The sequence below is a fragment of the Canis aureus genome, chromosome 22 (assembly GCF_053574225.1).
Source record: "Canis aureus isolate CA01 chromosome 22, VMU_Caureus_v.1.0, whole genome shotgun sequence".
NCBI lineage: Eukaryota > Metazoa > Chordata > Mammalia > Carnivora > Canidae > Canis > Canis aureus.
Genome location: NC_135632.1, coordinates 13,984,601 through 14,003,327, shown reverse-complemented (window position 1 = coordinate 14,003,327; position 18,727 = coordinate 13,984,601). Strand labels below are relative to the sequence as shown.

Here is an 18,727-nt window from a genome sequence, read left to right as displayed (position 1 = left end):
CTGAATCCTTCTATATAGTTGGTCTTTTCTTCACCCAGGTTGTATACATTTCTTTTGCTGGTTTCTAGGTGTTTTACACTTTTGGTGACTCTTGTAATTAGGATATTATTTTTGTTACCTAGCAGATTGATAGTAGTATATTGGCAAGCAGTTGATTTTTTTCTCATCTGTTAGCATCTTGACTGATTTTTTTTTTTCTTTTCTGAGAATAGTTACTCTCTTGGATTTTGCAAATGGACACATTGCAAACTGCATTTCAAAGTGTGTTTCAGAGAATTAAATTTATTAAAAATTTCTTCTTCTATACCATCTTGCCTTTTAAGAAACGTTAGATGGGAGAAGAAAGTAAGGAAGGACACAATTAAAGTCGGAGATAAATGGATAGAAAAGACAGTGATGGAAGATATCTCAGTGCTTGGTCGTCTTGGGCTTATTTTGCTTAGGGCCCAGCACAGTAGAGTTCAGAGGAACAAATCGATTCAGTTGTGAAAATCTGACCAGATTTTATTACCTTAAGTTTAGAGAAGGTAAGTAAAGCAATACCATGTAGACTTACATGGGTTTTACTGTATTTGCACTTTCATATGTCATACAAATCTTCAATTTTCTCCTAAAAATTAATATAATGCCTTGTGCATTTTTTTGAAATCTAAAACTTGGTACTAGGGTCTGATATTTGTGGTGTCAAGATTCTTGGTTTCACTTTTAACATTTGGCTATACATAAAAATAAGTAAAATCTCACTACCCAGTACCTTGCAAAATAAAAACTCTGTGACTGAGTTAAATTCTGGGATTCCAAGTAAAAATGTCAGACAGATACCACGCGTTATTTAGTTAATGGTCTTACAACTTGGCTTCTTTGTATAGTGAAAAAAATACTGGATGTCATATGTAATTTGATCTGTAGATCAATTAAGAAAAAATAAGATGAAATTTTAACAGTTGACATTGCTGCAATGTGCCATTATTTGAAGACCAATCTCTTTCAGTGCAACAGTCAGCAGTAGTGGCATGCTGAATTAGAAGCAGCCCCCTAGGGATCCCTGGGTGGCGCAGCGGTTTGGCGCCTGCCTTTGGCCCAGGGCGCGATCCTGGAGACCCGGGATCGAATCCCACGTCGGGCTCCCGGTGCATGGAGCCTGCTTCTCCCTCTGCCTGTGTCTCTGCCTCTCTCTCTCTGTGACTATCATAAATAAATAAAAAAAAAAAAAAAAAAAAAAAAAAAGAAGCAGCCCCCTAAAACAAGTTGTAAATTGTGGCCAGCTGTGGATTTGATAACAGGGTTTTCTTTTTCTTTTTTTTTTTTTTTAAAGATTGAATTAATTAATTTGACAGAGCACAAGTAGGCAGAGTGGCAGAGCGCCTGATGCAGAGCTGGATCCTAGGACCCTGGGATTATGATCTGAGCTGAAGGCAGATGCTCAACTGACTGAACCACCCAGGCACCCCTAGGGTTTTCTTTTTATTGAACTATTTCTGCAGTGACATTTATACCTTTTACATTAAGGGTTTATATGTGAATTTTCTTGTTACTAAAATCATCTTTTATATGATTGGGAAGGTGGAGGAAGGAGGCTTCTTGCTGCATAGCAAGAAGTTGCTGCTCTCTGTCAGTGTTGTGGCAGTAAACAGTGTATCTTATGACTTGGGAAGAGCTTTTGCACAAAAATTCTGTTGTAAAAGTAATGGTTAGGTTTCCAGTCTACGGTTTAAAAGTTTTATGCCTGAAATATATTCTGCTCTCATTTTTACCATATTTTGGCAATATGCATTCTCAATTTTACAGAATTGACTTGCACATGTATTATGGATCTCAACCTTTTTGTAAGTCTTAGATTTCATTTGTTTGGTTTTATTAGGTGAGTAGAAATTGCTACAAGTTTGGGAAGATTAAGTCTGTTAATTAAGATTAACTTGAGACAAACTTGCTTTGTTAACATAATACATTTTCAGATCATTTAAATACTGACTTCTTAATAATTGCAGACCAGATCATCAGATGTTCATTCATCTGGATCTTCAGATGCACATGTGAGTATAAAAGGCAATCTTTGTCTTTTTTTTTTTTTTTTTAAAAAGCATTTATTTAAGTAATCTCTACACCCAGTGTGGTTCTCAAACTCCTGTCCCTCAGATCAAGAGGTTCATTCATGCTCCATGGACTGAGACAGCCAGGTAGTCCTCGTCTTTTTTTCTTTAACATTTAATTTCTTTCTCTGTCTATTCCTATATTTATTATTTTACTTGATAAATGAATATTATATTGTATGTGTCTATTTTCTGTCATGTTTTTTAGCTAGGTGCTCTCTTTTTTTACATGTTCTTTTTGCATAAGTTGGCTCCCTCAGACCATGTTAGAAACCAAGTATGTATGTATCTTTATATTTTTATTGTGCTTATAAAGTTCTGCACATTCACAACTGTGTATACTTGTACATTGGCTATGGTTTGCATTATCCACACTCGTTCTTTTTTCACTGCACGGTGTACCTGTTGGAAGTCCCTGTAAGTCAACAGTTAAAGCTCTACTGTAGTCTTTCTGCTGGCATCATGATATTCCATAGGGGGAGGTACAAATGATTTTTTAAGCTGTTTCTCTATTGATGGGCATATGTTTGTTGTTTAAAGCTCTTTGACATTTTGAATAATTCTTCAGTAGACATTTCCTTTACATGTTATTACAACAGTGCGCAAAGTATGGTTTTGAGACCCTTTGGGGTTACTGAGAATCTTTTCATGGGCTTTGTGAGTTCAACTGTTTTATAATAATGCAAAGATATTTGCCTTTTTTTTTTTTTTATCATGTTGACATTTGCATTAATGACACAAAAGTAATTGATGGGTAAACTGTTGGCATCTAACATGAATTAAGCCAGTGTTGTCAAAATGTACTAGCAGTCCTTGTATTCTTCCCAATGTGGCACAATAAAAGTAAAAGTATGCTAGTTTCACTTAAGAATGTTCTTGATGAAGCAGTAAAAATTATTAATATTAAATTTTTTCCTTGTGTATGGGTCTTTTTTATGTTTTATGTGATTAAGTGGAAAGTATAAGGCATTACCTCTTCTCATGATGTTTGCCTTGAGGAAAGGTACTTGTTGGATTATGTAAGTTGAAAATTGAAAACTGGCTCCTTTTTTAATGGAACATCATTTTTACTTGACGGAACAACTAAACTGTGGTTAATCAGACGTGGGTGTTTCCTCTTGAAAATGAAGGAAACAGACCTGTTACTTCAAAGAAAATTGTTACATCAAATTTGAGCTTTCAGGTACAAGTTAGAATTACAGAAAACTTTCCCTGTATTGAAGGACTTTTCTGATGAAATCAGTGATTTTAAGGGATGAGAGTTTTGATAGTCTATAGTGAAATTTGTCACTATTTGTACATTTGGGTGGTTTGTAGTTGTCTACATATGTGATTTGAAAAACTTCTTTTACTTTTCCTGAAGATGGATGCATCTGGACCCTCAGATAGTGACATGCCAAGTCGGACCCGACCTAAGAGCCCAAGAAAACATAATTATAGGAATGAGAGTGCCCGTGAAAGCCTTTGTGATTCTCCTCATCAAAATCTTTCAAGAGTAAGTGTTGATAAAGATAAGAAAGGATTAATGAGTTTAATTTGTCCTTGATCAAATTTAATGGTTGAATATTTTGGTTTTGTACTGGTTCTTTTATCATGTACTATTTGAAAACATTCTTTGTTGTATTTGAGTTAATGATAAGGTCATGGAAGGAAAAAAATTTTTTTAGCTTATATGTGAGATAGATTTCATTTAAAATTTAAAAAGTTATTTAAGAAACCAAGAAGTGTTTTTGGATATAAAATGGTTAATGGTTACGTTCATTATTCCTCCCTTATACCAAACATCGAACCAAGTACCAAATGCCAGTCACTGGAAATAAATAGATGATTAAAATGCAGTTTTTGCTTTTAAAGAGCTTATAGTCTCACCATGGGAAGTAAATAGGAGCAGGTACTATTTACTCTGGTTAGTGTAGTGCCCAGGGCAGTATGAGAACTCAAAGAAGGAGCTTCTTTACTACGTGTATCTGCAAAGCGTTCTCATGCTCTTTAATCTTTTTTGTTTCATATAATTTTTCATGTGATTAAATTTGGGGAATGAATAAAAATTAAAATTTTTTTGTTTAAAGATTTTATTTATTTATTCATGAGAGACACAGAGGGAGAGGCAGAGACATAGACAGAGGGAGAGGCAGGCTCTTCGCAGGGAGCCTGATGTGGGACTCGATCCTGATCCCAGGATCGGGATCACTCCCTGAGCCAAAGGCAGCCGCTCAACCACTGAGCCACCCAGGCATCCCAGAAATTAAATTTGGAAATAAAATGGAAGTAGCCTCACCAGCCAGTATTAACATTGATAACACTTAATTTTTATTGTTTAATATTTCTTAGCATAAAAATATATTTTTACTTTGCTAAGATCTGTTTTATGGGAATATATTTTAAAATATTCTATTTTCAGTTCTAATTTTTTTTAATTTTAGCAAAAGTTCTGTGAAACTTCCTGATGGATGATTATATTCTTGGTGTAAACATTCCATAATTTCCATAATCATTTTTCTCTTGGGTGTTTAAGTTTAGCTGTTAGGATATAAGTAGAATTTGAACCCCTCCAATTTTGTTTTGTAAAATTATGTTTTTCATTGAATTTATATGTAATTTTGCCATTTCTTTAAAGATTTTATTTTATTCATGACACACACACACACACACACACACACACAGAGGCAGAGAGAGGCAGAGACACAGGCAGAGGGAGAAGCAGGCTCCTGCAGGGAGCCTGATGTGGGATTCGCTCCTGGGTCTCCAGGATCATGCCCTGGGCTGAAGGTGGCGGTAAACCGCTGAGTCACCTGGGCTGCCCTCTTTATTTTTATTTTTTTTTTATTTTTATTTTTTTAATTTTTATTTATTTATGATAGACACACAGTGAGAAAGAGAGAGAGGCAGAGACACAGGCAGAGGGAGAAGCAGGCTCCACGCACCGGGAGCCCGACGTGGGATTCGATCCCGGGTCTCCAGGATCGCGCCCTGGGCCAAAGGCAGGCGCTAAACCGCTGCGCCACCCAGGGATCCCTGGGCTGCCCTCTTTAAAGTTTTAAAGTTAAAACCACAGATGCTGAATGGTGGCCAAACATTTTTCTTTCTACTTTGGGAAAAAATGTACTTTGAATCTGTTCCTGAAACCTTATTTCAACTTTTGGGTTATAAATTTTTATTTTTTCAAAGTGATTGTAATGTAACTTTAAAATAATTGATAGCAATATTACTCTTCTGTTTCTCTCAAGGGCAAGCCTGTTTAATAACCAGGGGATTGATAAAGTCTAAATTTTAATTAGTTAAATTAAATTTAGGTGGGCAAGAGTGAAACTTGCTGACCTCAATTACAGATTAACATTTTAGGTTGTATTTAACAGACATTACTTTCTTTAAGGTTATGAATCAAAATCTAACATTTAAATGAATAACTGAACAATTAAAGATCTATAGATGATTTTACTTCTGCTGAAACCTGAAATACAGTTATAATCATAAACATCAGTATTACTGATGAAAAATGAGTTAATCTGCTGAATTATAAAAGGAAGTGATGTGATTTGTAGGACCTGAAGTGAAGGTTATAGATGGTATTTAGATTCCTGCTACTGAACTTTGGAAATATATGCTGCCTCTTCCCTATTTGAATGTCTGTTTTCCATCACTGCTTTTTTTGCCTGGAACCATCTGTACTTTTTCTCAAGTGCTTTTATTCTTGCTGTGGGCAAGTAGGTTGAATGAGTTCTAAGCCTTTAGCATCTCTTTCTCTCTCTCTCTTTTTTTTTTTTTTTTTTAAATATTTATTTATTTATTTATGATAGAGAAAGAGAGAGGCAGAGACACAGGAGGAGGGAGAAGCAGGCCCCATGCCAGGAGCTTGACGTGGGACTCGATCCCGAGACTACAGGATCGCGCCCTGGGCCAAAGGCAGGCGCTAAACCGCTGAGCCACCCAGGGATTTCCGCCCCCCCCTTTTTTTTTACCTTTTTAAAAGAAAATGGCTTTTGTATGTTATTAACCTTTAGCTAGCAAATGAAGACATTCTTTAAGAAATACTTACATGAGAATCAAGCCCAAGGTAGGCACTTCAGAATAGCTTAAGAATGCTTAAGAATAGCCTCAGCTTTTCTGCTTTACTGTGAAATTTCTTTTTAAAAGTCCTCTAACCTGAAGAGTTGGTTACCAGTTGAGTTATAGATAGCATTAAGAATGTGTGTGTAAAGGTATGCTTTTTACTTCTTTTTATAGCCTCTTCTCGAAAACAAACTTAAAGCATTCAGTATTGGAAAAATGAGTACAGCTAAGCGAACCTTAAGTAAGAAGGAACAAGAAGAGTTAAAGAAAAAGGTAATGTTTATATTTTGAGTTATCCTTGGAAATGGTGTCAAAGTAAGGCAGGGGGTGTAGAGAAATACTTTTCAAAGATTCTTGAACGGGGTATTCTCAGCTCCCACCACCAAGTCAACTCTGTAACACAAGGTACGTTTAGAAGAGTCCTGTTTGTATCCCTGTCCCCTCCATGGCTTCTTCTGTGTAAGACTTGGTTATTTTCTGGTCTATTCTTTTTGATAAGCAAGTGTGTGTAAAAATATATTGTATTCCTTTTTCTCAGATGATCAGTAATATGCTATATACAGTGTACTTTTCTCCATCTTGCTTTTTTCACTTAACATTGTATCTCAGAGATTACTGCAGGTATAATTGAAATGTTCCTTTGTTTTTTTAAATAGCTGTGTAGAGACATACAGTACTTATTTACTAATACTCTGTTGGGCATTTTTGTTTTGGTCTTTTGCCATTACAAATAATGCTATTAATGGATAGTGTTATGCATATAGTTTCTTTGTTAGTTTATCTTTGGGATATATACCTGTAAGTGAGATTACTGGGTTGAATGGTAAATGCATAAATGTAGCTCTGTTGAATATTGACAAATTGCTCTCTATAAAGCCAGGGCCATTTTCCACCTACTCTCAGTAATGTATGAGAGGTTGTTTACCTATAGCCTTACCAACAGAGGATGTTTTTAAAGTTTTGCCAGTTGGCTCAGTAAAAAATAGTATCTCAATGTAGTTTTAAATTTACATTTCTCTTGTAAGTAAGGTTGAACAGCTTTTGTGTTTCTGTGAGCTAGCTGTCTGCGTATATCTAACCCAGTCTTTCTAGAAATTATTGGGTTATCTCTGTTTTTAGAAACTTTGTATATTAAATATATTAACACTTGGTCTATGACACAAGGTGCAGTGTTTTTTCCCAGTCTGTCGATTGTTTTTTTATTTTGCTGCTTGTGTTTTTTTCCATGCAGAAATTGTTTATTGTTATACAACTTTCCTTAAGATTTCTAGTTTTCAGTGTTTTTCTTTCTTGGAGCTTGTAAAGAAATTTCCTCATGTTTTTTGTAATACTTTAATAGTTTCACTTAAAAAAAAGTTAAATCTGGTTCATTTGCAGTTTTTCCTTGGTATATGATGTGGAGAACTGGTTCATTTTTATTTTTATTTTTTCAAATAGTTATCAAGTTATCCCAACATCATTGAAAAGTTGATCTATTCTCCATTGATTTGAGATGCTCCTTTTATTGAATACTATATTTCCTAGTGTTGTTGGACTTACTTCTCTATTTTCTGTTCTGTTCCATTGGCCTTTTATGCATACATGTTTTGGGTACATTGAGAAGAATTATAATTGAAATTGTCCAGGTTCTTTTTGAGCTTTTTTCCTAATGCCAACTGTAGGGTTATTGCTGCTTCAACTTCTAATACTTATGTCTTTCATGGTTTCTGAGGGAAATCTTTATAATAACTAAATTGTCATGCTTTGAAAATGTCAAAAACATGGAGTTACATGTTTTATATGGTTAGTTGTCATACAGTTTGACTTTTGATGTCTCTAAACAAATTTACTTACTGGGTCCTTTACTGGTTTCATAAATTGCCAGTAGAGGATCAAAGTCTCCCTTAGTTTCAGTGTTAATTTGTATCTAATATCTACTAAACATTAGATATTATTAACTATTAGGTTTTCCTAGTGAAGGGAAAGGTTTTATTTACATTATTCCCTAATGAGTTTCACCCCGTGTACAATAGTAATTTTCATCTTAAGTGATATTAATATCTTCATGTGTATTTAGGAAGATGAAAAGGCAGCTGCTGAGATTTATGAGGAATTTCTTGCTGCTTTTGAAGGAAGTGATGGTAATAAAGTGAAGACATTTGTGCGTGGAGGTGTGGTTAATGCAGCTAAAGGTTAGTGTCAATATTATAATCCTTGAACAAAACCAAAAATTCTTGGTAGAATGACTGTAGGCAATTATGAAAGATGTTTGGTGTCTTTTGAATTTCACATTTCTTTTTTATCAGCACCCTCTAGTGTTGATATTACTCATTAATTAGCAGAATAAATGGCCAGATGTGGATTAACGAGAAATTGGAGCCAGATAAATTTTAAAAATATTTAGTACCTTTCAGTGTTGAATATAGCAGAGCACTTTGCAAAAATTTTAATATATTTCATAGTTTTACTATAAAATGATTAAATTAGTATTTTTGAGAGCAAGGTCGTAGGTAATGTGAATTTAATTTCATATTATATCTTAGTGCTAAAAGCATTTTACTAATTTCTGTTCATTTTCAAATAAAAAATAATAAAACTCCAAATAATAAATTATTTTTGAAAATTAGTTTTGAAACTTAGTGTTTTAAATTTCAGAAGAACATGAAACAGATGAAAAAAGAGGTAAAATTTATAAACCATCTTCAAGATTTGCAGATCAAAAAAATCCTCCAAATCAGTCATCCAATGAAAGACCACCGTCTCTTCTTGTGATAGAAACCAAAAAACCTGTAAGTCATAATTAAATAGGTGACTATTTATGTTCAGAGATCATACTGCCAATGATATTTTAGTACTTCCACTGTAAGCAGGACTTTGGTTTCTTGTTTTTAATTATTTTGGGAGTAGATGTTGAGTTTTGGTGTTTAATCTTCCTAGAGAAGAGTTCATAAATTAGAGTAGGGCATGTAGGCAATATTCTTCTTATATTCTTTGAGCAGTGAACCTTTGGTGTTATACTAAGAGTATACTGCAAGTAAAATGTTGACTATAGGTATAAATATAAAATAACGGGTTTGTCTTTTTAAGTAATCCTGAACTGAAATAATACCAACATGTGTAGTGGCAGTTACCTTGGAAGACTTATACGTATTCCAATAATGTATCTTTAGCCTAGGCACATTTTTGAATTTTATTTGGAATTACTATGAGCTAGTGGCACTTTCTTTTAAATATTCTCAGTGTTAGAAGATTTTTTATTTTTTGATGGTGGGATTTTTCATGGGGGTCAGAAGATAGATGTGGGTCATGTCATTTGGAGCCTCACTGGTGAAGGAATATGATTACATTGAATGATGAGATTCACTTCTCTAGTGTGACTTGGAAAATAGCTCTGAAAGCAATGGAAAAAAAAAAACAGTTTTATTGAGATGTAATTCACATTACCATTTATAAAGTATACAGTTATTTTTTAAAGTGTATTCACAGTTGTGCAGCAATCACTAATCTCTAATTTCAGTACATTTTTATTTCCCCAGAAAGAAACCTTATACCTATTTTTAGTCACCCCTTACCCCTGGCAGACACTAATCTACTTTTTGTCTGTATGAAATTTGCCTGTTTGAGACATTTCATGCAGATGGAATCATACAACATGTGGCTTTTTGTTTCTGGCTTCTTTACTTAGCATAATATTTCAAGGTCCATCTGTATTCTGGCACATTAGTACTGCATTCTTTTTTATAGTTGAATAATATTCTGTTTTATGGATATAACACATACTGTTTATCTGTGTATCACTTGACATTTGGGTTGTCTCCACTTTTTTGCCATTATGGATAATGTTGCTATAAACGTTTGTACGTAGGCTTTTTTTTGTGGACTTATGTATTTAGTTCTCTTATATATACCTAGGAGTGGAATTGCTAGGTCATATGGTAATTAATTTGTTTAACCTTTTAAGAAACTGCCAAAACTTTTTCAAATTAGCTATACCATTTTATAGTCTCATCAGCGTCATATGAGTGTTCTAATTTTTATACATCTTTACCAACACTTGTTAAAATTCTCTATTTTTAAAATTTTAGTCATCTCAGTGAGTGTGAAGTTGTACCTAATTGTGGCTTTGTTTTGCACTTCCCTAATGATGTTGAGCATCTTTTTATGTTTATATCATCCATTTGTAGTCTTCTGTGGAGAAATGTCTTTCAGATCCTTGACCCATTTTTTAATTGGGCGATTTGTTGTCTTTTTATTATTAAGCTGTAAAAGTATTATATGCTTCCTGAAGTCAAGTCTTTTATCAGCTATTTGATTTGCACACGTTTTCTCCCATTCTGTGATTTGTCTTTGTCCTTTATTGATAGTGTCATTTGAAGCACAAAAGTTGTTTTTTTTTTTTTTTTTTTTTAAAGATTTTATTTATTTATTCATGATAGACACAGAGGGAGGGTGGTGGGCAGAGACACAGGCAGAGAGAGAAGCAGGCTCCATGCAGGAAGCCTGATGCAGGATTCAATCCTGGGACTCCAGGATCACGCTGTGGGCCAAAGGCAGGCCCACCCAGGGCCACCCAAGGTGGCTACCCAGCCACCCTGAAGCACAAAAGTTTTTAATTGTTTTTTTTTTTTTTTTCCAAAAGTTTTTAATTGTAATGAAAGTGAGTTTATCAGTTTTATTTTTATGTCACTTGTGCTTTTAATGTCATATCTAAGAAACTATTGCCTCAAAATCCTGAAGATTTATTCCTGTTTTTCTCTTTGAGTTTTATAGTTTTAGTGCTTAAATTTAGGTATTTGAGTCATTTGAGTTAATCTTTGTGTGTGGTGAGAAGAAGAGTTCCAACCCCAGTTTCTTCTTGCATGTGGATATTCGATGGTTCTCACACTTTTTGTGAAAATAGGCTATTTCTTCCCCCTTAAATTATTTTGGCACTTTTAAGAGAGCGATTTCAAAAGCAGTTTTATTTATTTATTTTTAGATTTTTAAAGAAGATTTTATTTATTCACAAAAGACAAAGAAAGAGGCAAAGATATAGGCAGAGAGAGAAGCAGGCTCCCTGTGGGAAGCCTGATATGGAACTCAATCCCGGGACTCTGGGATCAGGACCTGAGCTGAAGGCAGATGCTCCACCACTGAGCCACCCAGGTGCCCCTCAAAAGTAGTTTTTAAAGAGGAATTCCAAAGATGTTACTGATTATTTCAATAATTCGTAGTCCTCTTAAGGTGACTGTTTTGAAGAGCGTATTTTTGGTAGTTGCTCATGGTGGTTACTTGGCAGTTCAATTCCTTTATGTTCATTAGTTTTGCCCCCTGATTCCCTCTAACAATATTCAGGCCTAAGTATCACAGGCTTTTGGGAGATAAAGTTTGTGGCTGCTTTACTTTAAGACTGCTGCATGTCATTTTCTTTAATTGCTTTAATAATCAAATTGTTAAATTCTTAGTTCGAGAGAACAGGAAGGAAATGCAGTGAGAACAGAAGCATTCATTTTAATTTGAACATAATTGGCACTAAAATAAAAATTATTTAAAATGATCTGATTATTGAACCATTAGTTTTGTTTAACCATTTTTGTTTGAAGTATAACTTGTCATATCCTTCATAGCCACTGAAGAAAGGGGAGAAAGAAAAGAAAAAAAGCAATTTGGAACTCTTCAAAGAAGAATTGAAACAGTAAGTTTTATAGTATGGAGAATGGTTATCATAGGTATATTGAGCCGATACTTAGAGAAGCAGGTATGGAGAAGCAGGTATAGTGTACCAGTTAGCTATCACTAACTCCCTTACCTATGGTGAAGTTGCTTTAGATATTAGTGATTTTTTTAGGGTGTTTTTGAAAATGTATTAGCATGTCATCCAGCATCTAGATTGGTAACAAAATATGGATGCAATTCAATTGATTTATCTAATGTCCGGAGTCCTGTTTGCAGTGGAAACAATGTAGTCACTGAGGTAGGGGTGAGGAGTGAGCAAACTTAACCAAGAAAGGACAGATTCAGTGGTTTTAATGTTGAATTTGCTCCTCACCTTAGAAGTGGGTTTTGTATTCTAATGCTTGCATGACATATCAGAAATTTGCTCATGACTAATAGCTGAGGGACTTTCTTTCTAATCTCGGTTGTTAGTGCTGGCATTTAATTACTTACAAATATTTCAAGTTATATGAACATGGTACCTGGATAACTTATATTCTTAATAACTGTGAATGAACAACTTTTGGCTCATTATTAGTGATAACAAATGTTTTCAACAGAATTCAGGAAGAGCGTGATGAGAGACATAAGACAAAAGGCAGGTTAAGCCGATTTGAGCCTCCTCAGTCAGATTCTGATGGTCAGCGTCGTTCTAGTAAGTGGCATTTATTTTAATGTTTATATTTGTGATTAACTATTCTAAAAAACTAAGAACTGTTTTCTTTTCCTTCCTTTAAAGTGGATGCGCCTTCCAGAAGAAATAGATCATCTGGTGGTAATACAGTTTTTTGCTTTTTTAATTAATAGAAATTGTCCAAATTTTGTAGTTTGCAGGTTATAATTCTTTTCCCCCTCTTTGTCCTAGTTCTTGATGATTATGCACCTGGCTCACATGATGTAGGAGATCCAAGCACTACTAATTTATATCTTGGAAACATTAATCCACAGGTAATATTAGAAAAGTTAGATGAACATTGGCTCATATTTTTTATAATTATGGAAGAAAACTGCCTTGTCAATGAAAAAATAAAATCAAGCACCTGAAGTAAGCAGACTTGATGGAACTTCAGAAACTATAGAAGTCTCTAAAATTATCTTATAAAATTGAGGCTTGTTGATATGGCTGAACTGTCTTGCCACAGTGCTTATCTCGTCTTTCTCTGACTAGACTGTCTGAATTTGAAATGTCTTACTGTGTACTGATTTTTTTTTATTTATCAAATCATGATCTGTGGTGGACAGTGCTCTTTTGAGACTACCTTATGCATAGCTTGCTTCCTTAATGATATCCTTTTTCTTTTTTCTTTTCACGATAGCAAACTAGTAATTTGTGCTTCTTCTTAATTCTTTTCCTCACTTCAGCGTTACTTGTGTTATGAAGAATGTAGTGGTAGTTATCCATAATATGCTCTTTTAAATTATGTATGTTTTGGACCTCATTGTGTATTTACTCTTTTCTCTCTTCTTGATAATGTTGGGTATTGGAAAAAGAGAAAGTGATCAGATCTTTTTTTTTGCTTTCATTACCAACATATATTTTTTACTTGTCTTAAATGTGATAATCACTGTTGCCTGATAAACGTTGCTAAATGCAAAAACAAACCAGTGCCGAAGAACAGCTTATTTTAAATATGCAAGATCTCAAAAGGAACAGGAGGAGAGCTAGATAGAGGTGTACTTTTGATTTATTTAGCCACCAAGCCTCCTCACCCTGAACACTTGTGTTTCTGGTATGAAAAGATTTGTGAATGTCACCTGAGGGCAAGATTTTACTGTATAGAGGTCCTGGTGCTTCAGTGGAAAATTGTAGCATTGATATGTCTCACTGTTCATTTTGTAAACATTTGCTTGCTTTTGGATAGAATTTCCCCCTTTTATTTGCATACCAAAAAAACCCCTCATATGCTTTTTAATAGATGAATGAAGAAATGCTTTGTCAAGAATTTGGAAGATTTGGACCCTTAGCCAGTGTGAAAATTATGTGGCCTAGAACTGATGAAGAAAGAGCAAGAGAGAGAAATTGTGGCTTTGTGGCTTTTATGAATAGAAGAGATGCTGAAAGAGCTTTAAAAAATTTAAATGGTAAGAAAGTTTTTATTGTCTACTATAGAATACACTTTTTTTCCTGGCTCTGAAAAGTATTTATAAAAACTCGGGGGGGGGGGGGGCAGCCTTGGGGGCTCAGCAGTTTAGCGCCACCTTCAGCCCAGGATGTGATTCTGGAGACGCGGGATCTAGTCCCATGTCGGGCTCCCTGCATGGAGCCTACTTCTCCCTCTGCCTCTCTCTCTCTCTCTCTCTCTCTCTCTCTCTGTGTGTGTCTCTCATGAATGAATAAATAAAATCTTTAAAACAAACAAACAAAACACCTCTAGGGGGAAAATGGACCAGAACTGGAAAGGTTAAACATGAAAAATAATTCAAATTAACAGAAATTTTTTCTTTTGAGAGTTAACCAGGGTGACCTTTCTTTTCTTTTTTGTAGGAAAGATGATTATGTCTTTTGAAATGAAGTTAGGTTGGGGTAAAGCTGTGCCTATTCCTCCACATCCAATATACATTCCGCCTTCTATGATGGAACATACACTTCCCCCACCTCCATCAGGACTGCCTTTTAATGCGCAGCCTAGAGAGAGGTTAAAAAACCCTAATGCTCCAATGTTACCGCCACCTAAAAACAAGGAGGATTTTGAGAAGGTAATTTAAAAAATGTACATAGGGCCGCATCTTAATTTGTAAATACTAAATCTGTGGTAGTCTTTCTTTTCAATAATTTTATAGAAAGTGTGTGTGTAATTCTGTTTGACAACTCTGAAAGAAATAAGTAGATGTGTTCCCTGCCTTAGCCCATGGAAACCCTATATTGAAATACTAGGTCATATTTTTATTTGTGGCTACCATTCCTTTTTTGACCACTTAAGTTTTTTTCCCTTTTGTCCACTGTTGTATCCAGGTTTGCTTAAGTGCAGTATCTAAATTTACTTTGTTCTGAGAAAGTGATATTTTGTATTTGGTTAAGTGACTTTTCAATTAGAAAAACCTAAATAGTTAAACTGTTTGGATGGCTGCTAGCTAACTTAGTTCTCAGGATCTGAGATGTTAGAGTATTTGAGAGCGTATGTGGTTTTTTAAAACAGTTAACTCTCTAGTTAAAAGCAAAGGGTGAGTATTTTCTTTTTATTAAACATAAAACCAACTTAATTTCAAGTTTATAAGAATTTGTTGGTTCTATTATGAAATAATTACACTTAAAATGACAGGGCTGGTTTTAAAGGCTTGGGAACAAAGTAGCAAACTGTATGGTCAGAGGCAAACAGTTAATTATTTCACAAATTAAAATCTTTATCTGATAATTCTCAGTGTAGTACCTATTTCAGTGCATTGATGTGCATTCTGGCAGGAATGTTCTGATTCTTTGCATTTGGTGAACATTTATTGTTCACTGAACACATCCATTTGCATTTATGTAATTGCTTAGTGTATAATTACTTCAAATGCAGTGATTGCCTGCAAAACTTTGTGATTAGATGTGTAGTGTTTTCAATGCATTATGTATATTTTTGCTTGTTACTTGTTAACAATACTCACATATTCTATGTTTATTATCTGATGTGACTTCATATACAGACTCTGTCGCAAGCCATAGTCAAAGTGGTTATCCCAACAGAAAGGTACATGTTTTTCTTTATTATTACTGATCTAAATATAGACAATATCCCCTTCTGAATTAAAAAAAAACTGGTGTTGAGGAAAAGGTAATATCTTGACTGAGCAATGGTTCCTTCCCAGTACTTTTTTGGGGGGATATGTGACTAACTCTAGTATACTTTGCAATTTTATGTCATTATCTTTTTGTTTTTATTGTTGTCAAAGTAGGGAATTTTATAGCTTTAGTAGTTAGAATGTGTTTGATTTAATCTGGAGTTGTTAGCCTGATAATATTAGACTATTGTGATGGGAAAATAGGTGTTTTAATGTATCTTAAATTGCATATAATGTTACAATTTGACCCAATCTGTTTTTTTTCTCTTGGTTCCTGAATTACTGTGTTTAATATGCAACCTTAGTTTGAGTTCTCCTTATGGAAGGGCATAGCTTTGGTTTTTTCTAATTGATTAGGAATTCCTATTATTTTCATGAACACTGAACATACTAGAAATTTTTTTCGTGGTAACAAAGGTGTTTGGAATTCTTTTATTTTCCTTTCTTCCTTTTTTTCTTTTTCAACATAATGATAAAGCAGAAGAATTCATGCTCTAGGTATGCTCTTGCTCAGTCAAGCTAAGCCTTTTCCCAAACACAGGAACACAACACTGGTTGAATAATAAATGAACACAAAAGAATACCAAATTCTCTTTGACATTGGCCTTGGTGAGCAACACCAGCTGAACTGTCTGCGGCAGCGGGGGACCAGGAAAACATCATGGGATGGATTGGGAAAGTATACAGTTTTTGACCAGACATTGGTACGATCGACTCCAATAAATGTGGTTTTATTATAACTAGAGACAATTTTTTGGTTTTTTTTTTTTTGTTATTGTTGCCCAGAGTAAGATAATTGCCATTTTAAAATAAAATAATGCACTTTAAAATATATCATCTTTTTGTACTACACTGTTTCATTCTGATAGAAAAGTCACCCTTTTAAAAATGATGTTAAATACACAATCTTTAAATAAAAATGTGATTACAATTCTTTAATAATCTTGAATTCAAGCTAGTAACAACTAATTGTCAGATTTTGATTTTAAATAATCACATGAAACATTTTAAAACTTTTAAACTTTAAATTTTCTAAAAATACATTTTACCAGTTTACAAGCCTGTTTAAAACTATAGTGGGTTATTTTTCCACTGATAAAGCATTCAGAGGAAAGTATTTTTGTAGCATTCAAAAAGCATATTCCAGTAGTAGCTTTACAGTGGTTCAGCTTATTTCTAAACTAAAATTTGAGTATACATTTTGTTGAAGCTTCTTAACTCACCATTACAGTGAATCCTTTGTTTAAACTTGCTAAACCATTTTTCATTTATAATATTCAAGTCAAGTTGCATTTGACTTAATTCATACAAGTTTCTGGATGTATAGTATTTGTCCCCCAGTAATTGATTTTATATATTACGATATTTGCATAAAATATCCCTTCACTTGAATTTGACATATACCAGCAGGAGTTTTGGAACTGAATCATAAGTTTACATTATCTCCCTTCTCTCAAAATAATATACCTATATGGGTGCTGAGAATACATTCTCATTTGGATATCAAGAGCTGCATATTTGCAGAATAATTAATACTTCTGTGAAAGACAAGTAATTTTTAGATATAAAATTCAGTGATGCTTTTTTGTTTGTTTTAACAATTTGAGGTTGAATTAATAGTTTTAAATATTAGTTTCCCCTTTATTAAAGATTTAAACTTTCGTATAATTTTTTTGACCTAGTGGAGGTCAAAAAAATTAAATTTTTTCACCATATAGAGATTTTAGTGTTCATTTAAGTAGGTTGGTTTGAATTGTGAGAAAATAATTACAGTGACCATGAGATAAATTATTTTATTGTTTATGTACTCTGAAGCAGGGCATTATAGAGCCAAAAAAATCTGTCTTATTCTATAACTACATATCTATTTATATTCTAGCAATTACATGAACTTAATTTGAGCTGGGAATGCTAAAGGTGTAATTTAGTGTGTGCCTTGTACCAAGAGCCAATATCCTTTTGCTTTTCCCAATTACCATTTGCTTACTCTATATGCTGGGGACTGGTGAAGTGAGAAGTCAAAAGCAGCTTATAATAAGCTGAGTCATTTTTGCTAGATGCTGTAATCAATGTCTAAAATAGTGTTTTATGTCACATGATTTTAGAACCTAGATTTTCAAAATAAAGATTTTCTTATGAACCCAGCCAATAAAATGACTACTAAAAAATTGAAGTTTCTTTTTGGCTTAAATATTGGAAAGTAATTGTTCTGAAAAATGGGAAAGGCATCTCACCATGTCCCTTATTTTGGAATATTTTGGAAAGAGGACTCCATTTAAGGCTTTGGCAATATAATTGCTTCATTGAGTCATAATATTCAGGCAGAATTATACATGTCATGAGTTGTATGAACCATTTGAAGTGTGATCCAAAGGGATGTTGCCTCATTAAAGGTCAGATTCAATAAAAACTCTGTCTGCTGTATGTGTACCAGAAAAGCACTAGAGTTGGATGGATTTTTTATTAAATCAGGCCTTAAACTTGTTAATTAGTTTTGCATTTTTTACAAATTATAGTCATGTATATAACATTTCAATACCACCACAAAAGTGCTTGGTTTAGGAATATTTTCTTTTAAAACTGAGATAGTGTGTAAGTTTTTAGATGGCTATGATAACATGTAAGCTGTAAGTTTACTGATTTTATATATTTGCAGCTTTCCAATTAGTTGTGATTCATAATTTAATGTTTTGCATTTGGAAAATAAAATTAAGTGGCATTTAGAAAAAAATATTTATTGCTATGAAGCTGTGTTGTGGTTTCCCACCTTCCCTTCACCTTTCCTTCCCCTCCCACTCCCTTATCCCCATTGTCCCACTCCCTCTTAATGCACAAGGCATTAACATATGCTCCAGGTTATTTTTTGGCATAAAATTTTGTATTAGTCAGCAGAATAATCTTTTTCTGCACATTTATAGTAACTTAGGTCAAGTATAGTTTTATATAGTGGTAGGTCTGAATCCATTTTCTTTAACTGTGTTGTTGTTGTAGGAATTTGCTCGCCCTGATACATCGAATGATAGAGTTTGTTGTACGTGAAGGGCCAATGTTTGAAGCTATGATTATGAACAGAGAAATCAACAATCCTATGTTCAGGTGTGCATTTTTTTATTGTGGTAAAATATACAAATAATAGAAAATGTACCATTTTT

At 33.9% G+C, this 18,727-nt stretch overlaps 1 protein-coding gene across 5 annotated transcripts in view; it reads left to right on the top strand.

The window, feature by feature from the left end:
* U2SURP (U2 snRNP associated SURP domain containing) overlaps positions 1-18,727 on the top strand; it is a 54,491-nt gene that overhangs the window by 8,495 nt on the left and 27,269 nt on the right. The window contains exons 1-14 of one of the 5 annotated variants that reach the window (XM_077864858.1): positions 389-527; positions 1,989-2,033; positions 3,454-3,585; positions 6,315-6,413; positions 8,197-8,311; positions 8,775-8,908; positions 11,726-11,793; positions 12,374-12,468; positions 12,553-12,588; positions 12,679-12,761; positions 13,730-13,895; positions 14,299-14,510; positions 15,441-15,484; positions 18,567-18,671. In XM_077864858.1, coding sequence (XP_077720984.1) covers positions 3,454-3,585; positions 6,315-6,413; positions 8,197-8,311; positions 8,775-8,908; positions 11,726-11,793; positions 12,374-12,468; positions 12,553-12,588; positions 12,679-12,761; positions 13,730-13,895; positions 14,299-14,510; positions 15,441-15,484; positions 18,567-18,671 — 1,289 coding nt within the window. In that variant the 5' untranslated portion in view covers positions 389-527; positions 1,989-2,033. Of the gene's footprint in view, positions 1-388; positions 528-1,988; positions 2,034-3,453; positions 3,586-6,314; positions 6,414-8,196; positions 8,312-8,774; positions 8,909-11,725; positions 11,794-12,373; positions 12,469-12,552; positions 12,589-12,678; positions 12,762-13,729; positions 13,896-14,298; positions 14,511-15,440; positions 15,485-18,566; positions 18,672-18,727 lie in introns of those variants that run through there. The other 4 variants (XM_077864856.1, XM_077864855.1, XM_077864857.1 and 1 more) reach the window with 4 other exon arrangements.